This window comes from Antennarius striatus, chromosome 1, assembly GCF_040054535.1.
Source record: "Antennarius striatus isolate MH-2024 chromosome 1, ASM4005453v1, whole genome shotgun sequence".
In the NCBI taxonomy this organism is placed as follows: domain Eukaryota; kingdom Metazoa; phylum Chordata; class Actinopteri; order Lophiiformes; family Antennariidae; genus Antennarius; species Antennarius striatus.
In genome coordinates, this window is record NC_090776.1 from 3,560,015 (window position 1) to 3,577,454 (window position 17,440).

Consider the following 17,440-nt stretch of genomic DNA (forward strand, 5'->3'; position numbering starts at 1 on the left):
CAGAAATGTGTGTGAGTGTGTGTGTGTGTGTGTGTGTAATATATACTTGTGCGTAACCAGACATCGCTTGGTTCTATAATTGTTTTTGGTGAAATCCGATGAACCGTGTCCGATCCAGCGCTCTCTGTCTCTACAGCGCCACTTCAACCTTCTGGATCGCCAACCCCAACAACGACGTCATGAACTGCGCCGCTGCAGGTTCAGAGGTGAGGTTCCGACTTTTTTTCCTATTTTTTCGGATAGAATGGAGTCTGTTTTGTCCTCAACAATGTTATTAGTATTCCTAATATTACTTTCAGAATGCCTACTAGGTAGAACTATCAGGTTGAAATGCAGAGTGGCAGAATTGATGCTTGAATCTTGGCAGGTTCCTGAGTTCTTATCTGTTCTAATCCGTAATAATGTAAATGTATGTCTTTCTGTGTGAACCATCAGGAAACAGGCTTCTGGTTCATCTTCCACCATGTGCCCACCGGCCCCTCAGAGGGCCTCTACTCTCCTGGACACACTGAATACACACCTCTGGGCCAGTTCACCAACAACAGAGCCCATTCCAACAACAGGGTGAGTTTGAGGAGGGAGGACACTTTAATGTCACATGCAGGGTGTCAGGGCGGGGTGGGGGTGGGGGTGTAGAGGCTATGCCAAGCTTTAACCATTGAGGTGTTCCTCCACACTGACGCTGATGTCACTTCCTGGTCATCAAAAGTCAGACACGCCCCCTTTATGTTTGATGACTGCTTGATTTCAACACTCATACCCCAAATTCACTTGTGCCGTCAACATTTGGCAATTGTGCTATCAGGCCTGAAATATTATTACGTGTGAATGCACCACTAGTAGTGAAGCCCTGGTGCACCATGTGTCTGTAAAACATGAAACAACTTTAATAATCCCTTAAATGGAGTGTTTTTTGGGTTCATCTACAGCCCTGCATGAAGCATTGATGTGAGATGAGCATTAGGAAACATTACACACCTCCTATACCTACTTCAAGTACTACCCAGCATGTTTAGGAACAGTTATTTAATCTTTTGCATGTGCATTTGCCTGTTAAACATTGTCTCATCATTTGTCTCCTGCTAGGCTGGAATGATCCTTGATAACGGGGTGAAGACCACCCAGGCAAACGACAAGGACAAGAGACCCTTCCTGTCACTGGTTGGAGCCAGGTCAGATTATAAAGATCCTCATCCTCACCAAACCTCAACTATTCAGATTGGAAAAAAAAAATAAAAAATTACACATCACCATGACAACAGACACGCAATACAAGAACACACACTCCCCTCATGTCTCACCTGCCTGATCATGAACACTTCTTCAGCTGTCATCCACCGGCCATTCAGGATTCAGCTTTCAAACTCGCTCAGGGTCACCAAGGGACAAAACGGTAGTAGTAGTACTAGTTATATTAGTAGTACTAGTAGTGCCTGTAGCAGTAGTTGTGCTATTGCCAATGGACGACTGCTCCCACAGTGGGCTCTCTCTGTGGTGACATCTGGGAACAGATGTCATTTTGAATCTAAAACATTAAACTTCGGCGTTCACCGTGTGGATCTAAAACTGTTTTACAGTTGCTAAGACAACACACTTGTCACTTCCTGTGGTCACACAGAGCCTTTGTTTGTGCATTGTCAGACAGACACAGTTTCCAGTTCCACAGTGCTGCAATTCGCCCAACACGAGAACACCTACTATAATCACCTGTCCCCCCTCCAACCAGTCTCCCTGAACCGCCCCCACACACACTCCGCTGCTGGTCTGGACTGATCAAACACCAAACCACAGAGTTAGATCAGGAGAGACTAGATGAAATAAAGATGATTATTGTATTAGGTGATATGTTTGGTGCTCTGAAAACCTTTAGGTTAGGATGGTTTGGTTAATCTTTGAAGGCTTCGTGGTGACCGGGGTGCAGAAGGTGGGCAGAACGGCAGCACGAACTGGAGGGTGGACAATGGCGTTTTAAAAAAAAAACATCTGTTAGATGAGAGGCAGAAAATATAGGTGTGTCACTGTGCTGTTGGGTAGATGTGATCGGATGAGTAAAGCAACTGATCAATCGTTTCCCCCGTACACAACCTGACCACAGGAGTAGTGGCGTTCTGTTAGACAGGCTCTGATTGGTGGTTTCGATTCAGGAGTACGATCATGAGGATGTGGTGAGAGCTTTAAAAATAGGACTAAATACTTGTCATGATTTCATACAGCAGCGTTGATCTCTAACCATAGATATTCCGGTCTCCTGGAGAAGGATAATTTATCAGACCATAACTGGATTGTTCATGAATACATTTAGATGCTAAAAATATTAGTCTAGATGATAAATACTGAATATCCTTGTTTGTTTTCAAGTACACCAATAATAATAATAATAATAATAATAATAATAATAATAATAATAATAATAATAATAATAATAATAATAATAATAATAATAATAATAAAAATATTATTATTATTATTATATTCACCAGTAAACCTATTGACTGCTCAAGGACCACATCTAGGTAGTCTGGCAAATATGCAGATGCAGAAAAAGAACTAATGTGCAACTGTTCTCTATTTTAGGTATAGCCCCCACCAGGATGCTGACCCTTTCAAACCCAGAGCTCCTGCTCTGATCCACCACTTCGTGGCCTATAAGAACCAGGACCACGGGGCGTGGCTTAGAGGAGGTGATGTCTGGCTGGACGACTGCCAGTGAGTACCACACAAAACATCCACATATTGAATGAGAACCTCAGTGTCTGATATAAACAACAACGTTGTTGTTTTGATTTAAAATGATTCTGTTCATTATCAAATTTATTGATAATTTAAAAAACCCCACATGTTTTAATATCATGTTTGAAGTAGAAGTGTTGAAATTGTATCCTGATGGTTTCCTCAAATAGCTTTTCCCTTATTTAAAGTGTAAGTAAAATTTATAAAAGTTAATAACAAATTTTGTCAATTATTAATACATAAAATTTTTTCTATAAAGTGTCGGAAGAAACTGTTGCTTGATTTAAAAATGACGTATGAGGTAGATCTCAGGTAAACAGGTATCATTACTACCGCTATAGTATCCAGCAGAGTACCCCAGGGGTCTGTCTTGGTACTTCTTTTATTCATTAAATACAGTAGAATGAAGTTTGTAGTTAGGGAGACTGAAATAAATTCTTTCTGTCTTCTTTAGGTTTGCTGATAATGGAATTGGACTCACTTTGGCAAGGTAAGAACATCCTGCGGTAAACCAAAGATCCTATTTCTATGGAGTTAAATACAAGGCTGGTGTTTGGACTTATAATGGTGCAAGACAAAACTGTCACCACAAACGTAACTGAACAATTGAATTGTAAAATGAATTAGTAGTTTATTTCTCAAGCAATATTCTTCTACTTTAAGGTTGTGTAGTGTATAAAATGTAAAATTCTGACTGGGTAATTTAGTATCTTTGGTGTCTTGGAACTAAATGATAGTTGAACAATTAACTTCTATCAGGAATGTGTATGCATGGATATTAGCCACAGGCTCTGCTACAGCCTAGTTTTTCAACTGGACATGATTTATCCGTGACCGCGTTGGGTCTCTGTACCCTCTCCCGTTTTGTTTTTTGAGTTGAGGGAAACATATTCCTGAAGGACAGCAAAGCAATCTTTCTCTTTCTACAGCGTGAACTGAACATAAATATATGAGATTTGCTGCTTTGACAATTGTGAGACTCACATTTCTGGCCTTGAGAATCCAGAACCTCTATACGTTTGACAAAGACTCCCACAAGTCCCGCAGATAAGGGATAGAAAGTAATCAGGACACCAAACAGTTCTTACAACTAACTCCGTCTCCCTGGCGCTGCTGTCTGGACTATTTCCTACACTCCTTGTCTCCTGATTCTGAGATGTGATTCTAAACTAATTTTCACAATCCCCCACTGCCTGTCTTAAGCCTGGGAGCCATCCGGTCCCCGACCTACCGTAACACTCCTCAAGAGCGTGGTCGGTAATCAGACACAGTCTTCTGTACCCTTGGACTATGAACCACCTGGAATGTAAAAGTCTGTAGAGCCAAATGCCTCAAGGTGCTCTGGGCAGTGGATGGTGAACCCCCCGTCCATACTGGGACAAAAGGGTTCCCAGTCTGTAGTATGCAAAGGAGGAAGAAGGTAGAGATGTGTACAAGCAGTTCCCAAGAGAGAAGTTGCACCACTCTTTAGATACCGGACATGACCGGTATCCTGATGGGGGGAGAACACATCAGCAGCATGGTGACATCTTTCTTCTTTACTGATGAGAGATGGTCAACATAAAGGGGTGAGATTGGTGGAATCTGTCAAAACATGGCCCAACTAATCTCTCCTGCTGATTACAGACACCGGTGAGAAACAGATTTCCTCTCTCTCTCAATGCTTTTTGATGATTAAGGTGTCAAATTTGTGCTGCCCCATCCTTGCAAGTGCAAGCATAACATTCCAGACTATCAACATCCCATGCTGGGTGAGCTGTCAAATGGGAGAAACACAAGCAAAGCTATCTCAGTGAAAATTGTTTCAGCGATTCAACCCCTGTTGTTCGGCTGCTGTTAATATTCTTGAGTTTGGAGCAAATTATCCCACAATAATCACTGAAGTGTGTGGTTTATGTCTGTTCCAGGATGTGTTGAATTAAAATATCACTGCTCTTGGTTCTTGGATCATCCCTCCTTGCTCTAAACAAGTCCAGATCCGTGAACCAGTTTTCCATGGTTTTCTGCCGAGCAACATTTCTAAGGGAGCAAGGCCAGAGAAACTTCTCAAACTGTAGATGACAGTTCTCCCAATTACACTCATCATCCTGAATAACTGTGTTACTCATGGAAGTCATCAATTTCAGTGCAAGTTCTGTTCCAATTCCATGTTTGCCTGAGCAGAATACCCTTGGTCTTGTTCTTGCATTGCCCATTTCATGGACAATGCAGGTGGTAACTTGTGTGGATTCATTCTAACAATAGCCCCAGAATGTATTTTGCAACATACAAGCAGCAATCTAAAAGTTGGAGGGAAGAAATCCCAAGTTCTACAACTACTTTTGTTGTTGGAATGTAGTTTTAAGATTACTTATATGACAATATAGCCATTTTACTTCAAATCAATAGTCTGTTTATTAAAATATTACCTCTTAAAAAAATCTCTACAACCTTTTTGGGAATATGAGGTCCTGCTCCCAGGACATCCGTCACGCCTCACAAAGTATGTAGATGACCAAGTGGTCCGTGATCCTGATACACTACAGACAAAAACCTGACCACACCGAAATGTTTAGAAAATTTTGCTTTCATGCTTTCAATACTTGGCCTGGCCTTGGTTTGTCATGGAGGCAACTCAACTCTGTATTGTGAGGTCTGGTGTCTCTCATCTCCCTCGTACAATACCTATGGAATCTCTATAGGTTTGAGGTCAGTTGAGTCCACCAGCTAATCAGGCAGAGCGACACTAGCAAGGTTCACCAACGAGTTCCAGGAGGTTCTGTGGACAGATAATGTTGACTTTGGACCTGATGAAACCCAGCAGACCAACACCAGTAGATGACATGAACCTAAACCATCACTGACAATGGAAACTTCACACTGGACTTGGATTCTGTTCCTGTTCTGTTTTCCTCCAGACTCTGACACCTGGATTTGTAAATGAAATATAAAATATACTTTCATCTTAATAGAGGACTTTGGACCACTGAGCAGCGGTCCAGTTCTTCTCCTGAGTCCAGTAAGAATCTTTTGATTTTGCCTTTGGTTCAGGAGAGGCTTGACACCAGGAACGGGACACTTGTCTTCAAGACTGCTGTCATCCCTGCTGCTTGTGCGTCTTTGCCTTCTACACTTTACCCTTCAAGTCAACTTACCATGACTCTGCTTCATGAACAACCAGCCTTTCAGGAATGGTCTTCTGTGGCTTCCCCTCCTTGTGTGTGTGTGTGTGTGTGCGTGCGTGTGTGTGTGTGTGTGTGAGGGGTGTGTGAATGAGGCTCTTCTGGATGACTGTCAAGTCAGCAGTCTTCTCCATGATTACTGTGTGTGCTAAAACTAACTGAAAGTTTATAGTAATTGTATTTATAGTGCATGCATAATTAATTATGAATACACTAAAACATCACATGAAATATTCTAGTATTTTATTTATATTTTTGTTGATATCTTTTGTTTTTTGAATGCTAGACTGTAGTAATCAAAATAAAGGACATGTGCTAAATCTAGAATAACCACAGTTCAGTTTAACCCTTAACTTGCTGTTGCCACTGTTTCTGTGTTCCCACTGTTTTTGCTGAGTCCTTTCTTATTCCAACCCTCTTTTTGTACACAGCGGCGGGACGTTTCCAGATGACGATGGGTCCCATCAGCAGGTGAAAAACTCCCTCTTTGTGGGTGAAAGTGACAATCGTGGGATGCCTACCCCTGATCACCAGGTCTGGGGTCCTGGGGGTTCTGACCTCGCTGGAAGAACTCTGCCACTTGGCATGTAAGTGATTTTTTTGTTGTTGTTGCCATTTACAGCCCATGAAACTCTCTTTCTTTGGGGGTGTTTATAACTGTATCCGGAGGCTAAACACTAAAAACCTTGATCTTTTGGTGCTGAGAAAACCTGCTCCCCCCCCTGAAAAAACATTGCTTACATCATAAATCTTCACACACATGCATCCATTCACACACGGGACTGACTGAGTAGGACTTGATTTCTCCCTTTCTCTATTTTCTGGATGTGTTTAAAAACTTTAAAAGCAACTAAAATATGTGAACTTATTAATTCTTAATCTTTGCAGAACAACCATCACACACCTGCACTATGATATTTATTTTTTTTGTTGTTGCATTATTTGGATTAAAATGTGAGTCTGAATCTGCTGCCTTGGTACCACAGTGCCACCTAGTGGTTCAGGATAATAACTGATATTATATAAGCCACAGTTTTGAATAAAATGTTCATATTGGAATTTCTAAAATCTGTGTGTGTGTTTGTCCACGTCCCCCTCTAGTGACTTTCCAATCCGGGGGATGCAGATCTATGATGGGCCTGTTAACTTACAGAACTGCACATTTCGAAAGTACGTGGGTCTGGACGGACGGCACGCCAGCGCCTTTGGCTTCAGGCTCAACAACACGTGGCAGAGCTGCCCCAAGAACAACATCACCGGCGTCACCTTTGACCATGTACCAGTGAGTCAAATGTTTTATCGATAGAAAGAACCAGAACTGGTGCAAAACCATTATTTTGATGTAGTATTGTGTGAATATAAACAGATGGAGTTTGCTTGATTCATTCTGAGCTGTCCTCACCATTAGATGACCAAACGTTAGAGCACAGAGAGTCTTAGCAAAGTTTTCACCTCAATAAAGCTTGGGCAGCTTCTGCCAGTGTCGTGAATTTTGTTGACGTGACTCCACCTCACCTCCCCCCTCCATAGATCACGTCCAGGGTGTTTTTTGGGGAGCCAGGTCCCTGGTTTAACACGATGGAGTTGGACGGGGATAAAATAACCATCGTCCACGACATCGACGGCTCCGTGAGCGAGTACCCGGGAGCCTTCCTGGTTAAAGAGGACAACTGGCTGCTCCGTCACCCAGACTGCATCGACGTCCCCGACTGGAGGGCGGCTATCTGCAGTGGTCACTATGCACAGGTTGGGCTAAGGACATCAAACTGACTCACAATCGACTTTCTGTGTCATCCCATTTGAAATTGGTTGGCTACATCCACATCCCAATCATAAATTGGTATAATTTAGTCATCTACTGTTTACTGTGACTAATTTCTTCAATGGTTGTTTGTGGGATGTGAAACTTACTAGAAAAATTAATAAATACTCAAAAAAAGAAGTAGCATTTGTTAAAAAGTTGACACTGATGGTTTATTTCCACTCCTCGCCACAAGGGGCGCCAATCTTTCACTTTCTCTTTGCCAACGAACACTCCAGTTGTTTAGTCTTTTGGGTTTCATGTGTCTGATGTAAACCTCTGGTGAGCTCATTTCTAGTGCTAATGAGTAGACTGGAGTGTTGGTGTTCCTTCCCAGTTCGTGGTTTGTGTTGTTTGCGGAGCATCATCGTAGCTCTTCTGATAGACATTCAGCAGGAGTACGTTTAGTTTGCCTGTCCAATCAGAATACCACGGTTCATTCAGTGCTCAGAGAACAATCTTTGTATGCATACAGAGTTTTTCTGATGACTCTATCAACCCGAGAGCCACAGCTTATAACTGAAGCCTTCTAGTGACAGCAGCGTTCCCACCAGAGCGTGAACGGAAAGGGAAAAATCATCATAGAGTTTGACTTCACCAATATGAATAATGGAGGAATCCAATATTACTCAAATTTAACTGTGAACCATGAGCCTTGGCTGACCGTATTTCATCTGGAGTGTGAGAAAACCGGTGGAACATGGCAGTGCATCGTGCATGATGGCCTCTTACAACTGATGTCATGGAGAATTATTATGAGACGCTCAAATAGATGTTACACGGTCTCTTTAGGGTGCATTCATCTACTTTATATATCTTTTAACAAATACAATTAATACAGCAGATAAAACCAAGTTTGAAATAGTATTCTTAGAGATTAGATTAGATTAGATTAGATTAGATTAGATTAGATTAGATTAGATTAGATTAGATTAGATAAAATGAGATGAGATAAAATAAAATGAGATTAGATCGGATTAAATTAGATTGGATTAGATTAAATTTAATTAGATTAGATTAGATAAAATGAGATGAGATGAGATAAAATAAAATAAGATTAGATTAGATTAGATTAGATTAGGTTAGATAAAGTGAGATGAGATGAGATCAAATAAGATTAGATTAGATTAAATTAGATTAGATTAGATTAGATTAGATTAGTAGAGTTTAATCATTTCATTCATCAACATTTTTTACAACATTGTACAGACCCCAGGTTCTGTTTTGTGATCCAACGGTGACCAAAGCCTTTTCACTCACCTGCCCGTGTCGATCAGGTCAATCAGGTCGAATTTCTAATTAGTCATAGTTGTTAGTTTTCTAGTCAGGTGTGGGAATGTGTCGATTTTCAGTTAGAAGTGCCAGTGTTAAATACAATCATTCTCTCCCAAACTTTAGTCCATACCGTCTTTACTCCCTGTTGAGCCAGTGCATTCTCTTGCCTCCTGTTTTTCCCTCCTACTGTCACATCTCTGTACCTGAGGCGCATATTTGCATGTTAAAATAGTTTCAAACACTAAACACTTATTTTGGTGTGAATATTGTGACAGGTTTTTTTTTGTGTGTCACATATAAACATTATAATACCTCCTCTCGCTCTGTTTGTGTGCAGATCTACATCCGCACACGGAACCCTGCCAACCTGAACATGCAGATGGTGAGGGACGACTACCCCGACCGGCCCCTGACGCTAAAAGGTGCTCTCGATAAGCGGAAACACTACCAGCAGTTCCAGCCAGTGGTCACACTGGCCAAAAGCTACACCGTCCACTGGGACCAGGCGGCGCCGGCTGAGGTCACCATTTGGCTCATCAACTTCAACAAGTCAGTGGACACGAAAACGGCTCATTTAGACGGCTATCACATGTGATGAACGTACAAAACATGTCACAGCAGATCATAGTTCATAAAGACTTCCATTCAAGCTAAAGCTTCTTGTCAATTCAAGTACGGAATCAGTTTCCCCCACGTTTGAGTCTGTGGTGTATTTCCATCAACGGTGCTCCAAAGGTCTCGTCTGCTCTGTGGGCTGAAATGCAGTTTGACTTGTTCCTGTTCGACTTAATTTAAGGAAGCATCTGCATTCTGTTTTGTGAGAGTAAACTCATTAGAACTGCCAAAGTTAATGCAGTAACCGTTGACCGACCTCCAAAACTTTAGATCAGAGGAGACATCCCTTGATATGCTTCATGCTTCAATTTTTAAAAGCTTCCAAATGAAAGTTTAGATTAAATAAAGGTTGTCTGTACGTATTATACGGTTGAGTTTTCTGTTCAGTAAGGCACAAATCAGAAGAATCTTTGATCATACTCACAGTTTGCTATTCAAATATCAATGGATCAGGCAGCACACCATGACCACCTGACTACAATATCCTAAATTATAAGAATGACAGAGATTAGACACCAGTGTAACATTACCGACAGGTGCAAACTGACAAGTCTAAAATACATTACTTTGTTTGGAATGACTGCAGTTTACATTATAACATAAAATGATTGAATGGAGGGTGCATTTCTGCTCTCTTGTGAAAAACAGCTTGTGATTGTTTTTAGATAAGATTTTAAAAATATAGATGAAATAAAATAAAACAAAGACAAGACAAAATAAAAGTTGAAAATTACTTTATTTCTCGAAACAAAAGTTTTAGTGCCCATATAACTATACCCAAAAAACAAATTGATTAAAAATGGTACTCATGAATTAAATTGACCATTTAGCTGCAAATCCCACAGGTCCACAGTGAAACAGATTACCTGGATGGAACCTGACAAGGACGACCTCTGTATACTAGGAAAAAATAGTGAACCCCTCCAAGAGGTGGCCAGCATTCTGAAATTCCTGTAAGAGCATGGCAAGCGTTCCGTTTGGAAGTAACTTAAGATCCAAAGTAAACAGCGAAGGATCCTCGGGCCCCTCTCACCTCAGTAAATGTCGCCATTCATGGGTCTTTATTCAATGACACTGGCAAAAATGCCATCCATGAGAAAGTGGCAAGGAGAAAACCGCTGCTTATTTTATTTCTGACACCACACAAACTGATCATCCCCAGAACATTTGGAAAAACATCCTGAGGACTGATGAGTCAAAAGGAAGAGTTCCATTTCAGCGTTCCAAAAAACCCCCAAAAAACTACAATACTTTGATCAATACAGAGGCGGTAGTGAGATGTTGATGTGATCTTTTGCTGCTTCATTCTTCTGCTGGTGAATGTCAGGTCATCGCGTCTAAAGGCAAATATTCAAATGCAACTTGAAGATAGCACACAGTTTAGTATGAGATACTAAAGTCAGATGGGCCCAACATTTAATTCAAAGAAATAGATTCTTCTTTTCCTTTCGGCTTTTCCCTTCAGGGGTCGCCACAGTGAATCAATTTCCTCCATCTAGCCTGTCCTTTTCATCTTCTTCTCTCACACCAACTACCTTCATGTCCTCTTTCATTACATCCATAAACCTCCTCTTTGGTCTTCCTCTAGGCCTCCTGCCTGGCAGTTCAAAACTCAGCATCCTTCTACCAATATATTCACTATCTCTCCTCTGGACATGTCCAAACCATCTCAGTCTGGCCTCTCTGACTTTATCTCCAGAACCTCTAACATGTGCTGTCCCTCTGATGTACTCATTCCTGATCCTATCCTTCCTGGTCACTCCCGGAGAGAACTAATTTGACTGTTTTAACTGTTAGTTGTTTATTTGTTTCTGTAAATAATGAAAAAGTATTCTAATGAGGGAAACTAGGAAATAATCTTTCTTATTTCTGAAGAAATAACCCCGACTGTGCTGTTTGTTTGGAACATGTCTGCTGCTGTGAGGTGAAGTAAATTCTCCATCTCCATTGTACTGTGTGTGGTCCTAGATACGACTGGATCAACGTGGGCCTCTGTTACCCACAAGGCACCAACTTCACTGTTATCTCTGACGTCCACGATCGCCTGACCAAAGTGACTCGCAAAACCGGAGTGTTCATGAGGGCAGGGAGCAAGGAGAAGGTGGACCAGTCCACTGTGGCCAGAGGATACTACTACTGGGAGGAGGACACTGGGTCAGACACACACTCATACAAAGAGTCTCTCAAACCAGCATGACAACAGTTCCAAATATAGTGCCGATGCATCATAATTATTACTGGTCAAATCATTCAAATGTTGACATTTTCCGAAAACATTCTTGATGTCATTGGATGATATAGTGTATTTCAATCATATGGAGCAAATATGGCCCAGATTGACAAACGCCAAAGATGTCTTCTTCGTGTCTATAACAAGTCTTCATTGTGTGTGTTGCAGCCTGCTGTTCCTGAAGATAACGGCCCACAGTGAGAGGAAGCAGTTTGCTTTCTGCTCTTCCAAGGGTTGTGAAAGGGTGAAAATCCTGGCCATCATTCCTAAAGGCAGTCCACCTAGCAACTGCATGGCCCAGGCCTACCCTAAACACGCGACGCTGCCCATTGTGGATGTACCGATGCCTAAGAAGATACCCAACGCTCGATTGGTGAGATAAGTCTTTCCTTTCTTTTCTTTTCTTTTTTTTTTAATTGTTTTTTTAACTGTTTACATTCAGCTTCCTTCACCTGCAATCTGTGATCCACAAAACAAAAATAAATCTTTGGCATTTTTGGCCTTTTTCCCATTTTTCCCCACTAATAACAATTTCCCCCAAATTCTTCTTCAATTACAAAGTCAGTTTTTCTTTTCTGTGATAATTTTAATCTCATTTAAACATCTGTTTTGTTCAAAGTGACTTCTGTGAAATACTTCAAGTCAATATTAATTGAAACTGTTTTCCTTGTTAATGTGCAGCGCTCACCAGAACACTTCCTGGAAGTCAGGCTGGAGTCCTACAACACTCGCTTCTTCCACATTAAGGAGGACTTTGCATTTACAGAGGTACGTCTCTGTGATGAGAAATGAGACTGGAGTCCAGATGCCAAATCCAAATGTTCTTCTACTGCTATAATGTTAAAAAATGTTTTGCATTGTGATCTATCTAACTGAAAAGAGTTCTGCCGCCTCACCTAACGTCAACTGACGCGATAAAGTCTAACAAAAGTCTGCTAAAAGTTTTGGAGACATTGTAAGGCCAAGAAACTTACCCTTGAAAGAAGGGCACTAGTTCAAATGCTGAGAAAAAGAGATGGTGAATAATGGTTGTTGCCTTATTCATTGTTTACAAAGTGCTTGATGCACTCATGTCAAATGAGAAGACAATGCAAAGGTAACACTCAAAGTAATCTTGCATTCTTTTAAACCATGCGTTTGAACAGTCTCATGCTTGGAGAAGAATGTAGAGGATATTCTGCAGTTTGTTTGAAAAAGGACACTTTCATTTCACTAAACAGAGATGTTTTTATATCATCTGCAAACAGAATTGAATTTGCATCTGATTTAGTTCTCCTTCTGTTGACAGTCTTCGCATGAACACATTTCATCCCGTATAACACACTCACATCAACATCCTGACTGTTGTTGCTGTTAGTCTTCAACTTTATCCTAATATGAGTCTATTTTTGAGTTTGTTTTAATAGTGACATATGTCACATGATGTCTGTTTTGTTATATAATACTGGAGTGTTACTGGAGTGTTGCTTCATACCGTATATCCCTGCTGACAGGTGAATGGCAGGAAGCTGTACCAAAGGGAAGATGGGGTGCAGCTGACCGTGATTGATGGGCATGATGGGAAAGTGGTGGATAGTAAAGACTTCAAGAACTCCATCCTCCAGGGAATCCCTGCACAGATAGACAAATACGTCAGCGGACTGAGAGATGGGTAAGATTGACTGATTGATTGATAATTGATTGATGCAGCCTTTAAATTAATAACATTGATTTGTTTATGTTCTCACACACACTTTCTTTGTTGAAAGCTACAGAACTGGTGTGAAAATGAGGAATAACATTTTACTGATTACAGAAGTATGTATGTTTGGCCCCTCAGTGTTAAGTGGGGCCTGTTTATGGCCCCTGATCTTTAAAATCTGCTGCTGATCTGTTTGTTATATGCGTAGTGGAAAAAAGGATAACATATTTGTGTTAAGAAGTTTCACTTATTATTATTTTTGCCAGTTTTTTCTTTTTTTTAACAAACTTTGGTCACTAAATGAACGTGTTGTTTCTCGTTCTCTCTTCAGTTCCATTGTCCTCATTACATCTAAAGGCCGTCTGGTTACCAGGGGCCCCTGGATTAAAGTCCTGGAGAGACTTGGTGCAGAGAAAAACATCAAATTAAAAGGTAACTTATTATTTCTATAAAAAGATCTGCTGACAAAATTGCCCTCTCAGATGATTTTGGTGACATTAGTGTGCTGTGAATGAAATCCCGTAGACAGGCAATCAATCACAAATGAATGTTTATCCATTTGTGTACATGTTTGACGTCAAGAACAGATGTGAATTAAAGTATATATTGATTAAAATTAAAACAAACACAGTAGAACATCAAGTCTATCTTTCCAAACGTGTTTGATTGGGTTTGGACAATTTTTTATTGATGTGAATGAAGGATGATGTCATTATCATAATCATAATAATAATCAGAATCCTTATAATACTATAAGCAACCATGGTAATATTTTAGGCCATGTTCGCACGTAGAAGAATCTTCTTGCAAACACAACTTTTTTCCTTCGGTTAGGCCTTTTAAAATTTTAAGAGGAGGGATGATTCTATTCCTACCATCAGACAGTAAAATTGATCAGTGATCAGAATATCCATGCAGTTTGCAGTGATCAGCCTTTATGACACATTTAGATAGATAGATACAGTAGATAGATACTTTATTAATCCCGGAGGAAATTGTACAATTGTAAATTGTACAAATTTAGTGAAATTATTGAAATTTAGTGAAATTAGTGAAATTTAGTGAAATTAAATTGGTGAAATTTAGAAATTGGTGAAATTTAGAAAATTAGTGAAATTAATGAAAATTAAAAAAATTAGTGAAAATCAGTGAAATTAAGAAATTTAGTGAAATTAAATTAGTGAAATTTAGAAAATTAGTGAATTTAAAAAAAAATAGTGACAGTGAAATTAGTGAAAATTAAAAAAATTAGTGAAAATTAGTGAAATTTAGAAATTTAGTGAAATTAGTGAAATGTTACAAATTTAAATTGTATTTAAACAGGCTTTTATGATGTAACCTGAAATGACCTCATGAAATGACCTCATTACAGATAAACTGGCGTTTGTGGGCTTCAAGGGCTCCTTCCTGCCCGACTGGATCAATCTAGAGGTGGACGCCAACCAAGCCAAGATCCATCAGGTCCTTCCTGTGCCTGTGGTCCACAAAATGAAGCTATGAGTAGCGGGCTGGATGGAGAGCTTCTAGATACTGACTCCAATGCACTCCCCTAACAAAATGTAGTGGTACACATTTATACATACTCATACCAGCACTATGTTCCAAGCCGTCGGTCCCGGACCAGGTGGTGTGTTTTTAAACGTTGTGATGAGGAACATTTTTTGGTGGGGTGACAAGTGGGAGACCCTCTTCCAGGGGTTAGCAGTGCACACGATGGAGGGGGGGGGGGGGGGTCGTCATCGCCGATGGCCCATCAGTGGAAACACGTCCGTCGCACCGCGGGGGCCACGTCAGAGGTCCTCAGTTCTTGGTGGGTCAGAACAGACATGATGTTTGTTGTCTCCACAGATATTAATGGGAATTTCTAATGCTGTCAAATGACAATGATTGTATTTATGTTTCACGTAATGAGTTGTAGGAGTTCAGAAAATGTTTTCTTGTTCAGTCTGTCACAGCTGAAATTATGTTTGTGCAGCCAACATGAACTTTAACTTGTCTCATTACCCCCCCCCCCCCACACCCCTACCCAGTAGGTTTGGTAGGTCTCTCAGAGATCAGGGAGTAGGAATCGTGCTACACAAGAAAAGAGAGCGAGAGAGATGTGTGGTTTGGCAACTCGAAATATTTATAAAATATTTCAAAAAAATTTTTTTTTAAATGTATTCCTACATTTAATTCGTTTAGGATGCAGAAAGTATTCAACAGCACGTTCTCAGATCAGTGATTGGCTGCGATCATCTATCGCAGCCAAGGAATATAAATCAATACAGAAAAACAAAGCAAGGTTGGAATGTGAGAGTTCCCAGTCAGACTCCAAAATGAACAAAATGAACCGTCTGTAACAGATTTATTGAGAGGCTGTTATAGATGTAGGTATTTATAAAAACTAGCACAAATTGGTGTAAAAAGAAAATTGCAATTCCAAATTGCAAATATTGTTAAACAATCTGCAAAATGTTCCGTTCCATTGTGGAGAAGAATTACAGTTATGCAGAAATTAACAAAATACGGCAACAACAGGGAAGTGGAAGGACTCTCACTAAATGTTTTCCTTGATGTTACCAAAATTTTAAATTTAATAGAAAAAAAAAATTCTTATAGTTAAATATAAGAAATTTTCTGATCTTAAGTATCAAAAAATCATGAATCCAAAATTAATTCCTAACTACAACTCATAATTTTGTGTTTAAAAAAAGTTTAAAATTAATTATAAATAAATGTGAGGGAAAGGTCTTTGAGATTTATTAAATGAACCCAAAGAAAAAAATGGGGGAGGCCACAGTGATCATGACAAAGTTTCATGATAAATGTATTTAGCTTCAAAGTCTGCGTCTGTTATTGAAGGATTGCAGGTGGTCAAATAATTACAAAGGTAAAGTGATAATACAAACGCCTGTTACGTTATGGACAACCAAAAGAGTCACAGTTCTTCTAAAGTCCACAAAGACTCATGACTCATCACGTATCAAGCACAAATGATGACTATTGTGTAATGTATAAAAAAAAAATAAAAAAAATAAAAAAAATTTGGCACATGCCAAACCCTCCCATCCAGTCTGATAAGAAATTGATTTTTTGGGAGTTGATTTTCGCATAATATTTTGCACATTTTGTAAGGCATTGTGCTTCAGACTTTGCTGACCTAATTTCCTCAGGCAGGAAATTCTATAAATGTGGAGTTTTAGCAGAAAATTCAGGCCCCTTGTGTTGGTGGGCTGAACAATGAGATGGGATGCAGACAGCGGCTACCCTTTTAGGTACAGGCAGGGCCACGGCCACGTAGGGCCGCAAAAGTACTTAATAAACCCTTAAAACCTATTCTGTACATAATGGCTTACATAAGCATGTCTCTTAGAGTCTGATAAATCTTGAGATGTGAACAAGAGGAAAAAAAAAAAAAAGTTGAAAAAAAAAATTGCACTACCACTTTCTAAAGAGCCCCAGGTTGTGTTTGTGGGTATTTGCTCCTGTCAGTATATGCAGAAATGGAATTACTGTCATGTGGGTCTCTTGAATGAATAGATGTAGCCGTGTAAAGCTGTGCTTTCTCTTATGTTAATAAAGTGCTTCTTCAGAGAACATCTGGATGCAGCGTGACTTTTTTTTTGTAATTTGATTTTTTCGTTTTCATTTTGATCATTGCTCTGTTTTTAGGCAGTTGCTTAATTGAACTGTGTCACTTTTTAATGAAAGAAAGTGGAGAGGTTTAACTTGTGATGATTTGTCTAGAAAAAGGTAATGTTGAATCGAGGAGTTTTTAAATGTCCTATTTTCCCATTCAAAGTAATAAAGAAATCATTACACTTTTTCTGAGGACATAGACGTAATTTTGTGTGTTTTTCTAAGTTCACATTAAACAGAAAAAAACAGTTTTAATTGAGTAACTAGGGAATAAGATTCCCCGGCTCATGTGTCCTCAAGTTTTATAATAAGGTTATGTGGTTCTT

General features: G+C 39.8%; 1 protein-coding gene across 1 annotated transcript in view; it reads left to right on the forward strand.

Moving 5' to 3' along the window:
- LOC137598520 (cell migration-inducing and hyaluronan-binding protein-like) overlaps window positions 1-17,074 on the forward strand; it is a 42,287-nt gene extending 25,213 nt beyond the window's left edge. The window contains exons 14-28 of the mRNA XM_068318760.1: window positions 137-206; window positions 436-564; window positions 1,087-1,172; window positions 2,575-2,706; window positions 3,185-3,220; window positions 6,323-6,478; window positions 6,993-7,173; window positions 7,422-7,637; window positions 9,305-9,516; window positions 11,551-11,736; window positions 11,981-12,185; window positions 12,494-12,580; window positions 13,306-13,463; window positions 13,825-13,925; window positions 14,866-17,074. Coding sequence (XP_068174861.1) covers window positions 137-206; window positions 436-564; window positions 1,087-1,172; window positions 2,575-2,706; window positions 3,185-3,220; window positions 6,323-6,478; window positions 6,993-7,173; window positions 7,422-7,637; window positions 9,305-9,516; window positions 11,551-11,736; window positions 11,981-12,185; window positions 12,494-12,580; window positions 13,306-13,463; window positions 13,825-13,925; window positions 14,866-14,993 — 2,083 coding nt within the window. The 3' untranslated portion in view covers window positions 14,994-17,074. The remainder of the gene's footprint in view (window positions 1-136; window positions 207-435; window positions 565-1,086; window positions 1,173-2,574; window positions 2,707-3,184; window positions 3,221-6,322; window positions 6,479-6,992; window positions 7,174-7,421; window positions 7,638-9,304; window positions 9,517-11,550; window positions 11,737-11,980; window positions 12,186-12,493; window positions 12,581-13,305; window positions 13,464-13,824; window positions 13,926-14,865) is intronic.
- Window positions 17,075-17,440: the final 366 nt, after the last annotated feature.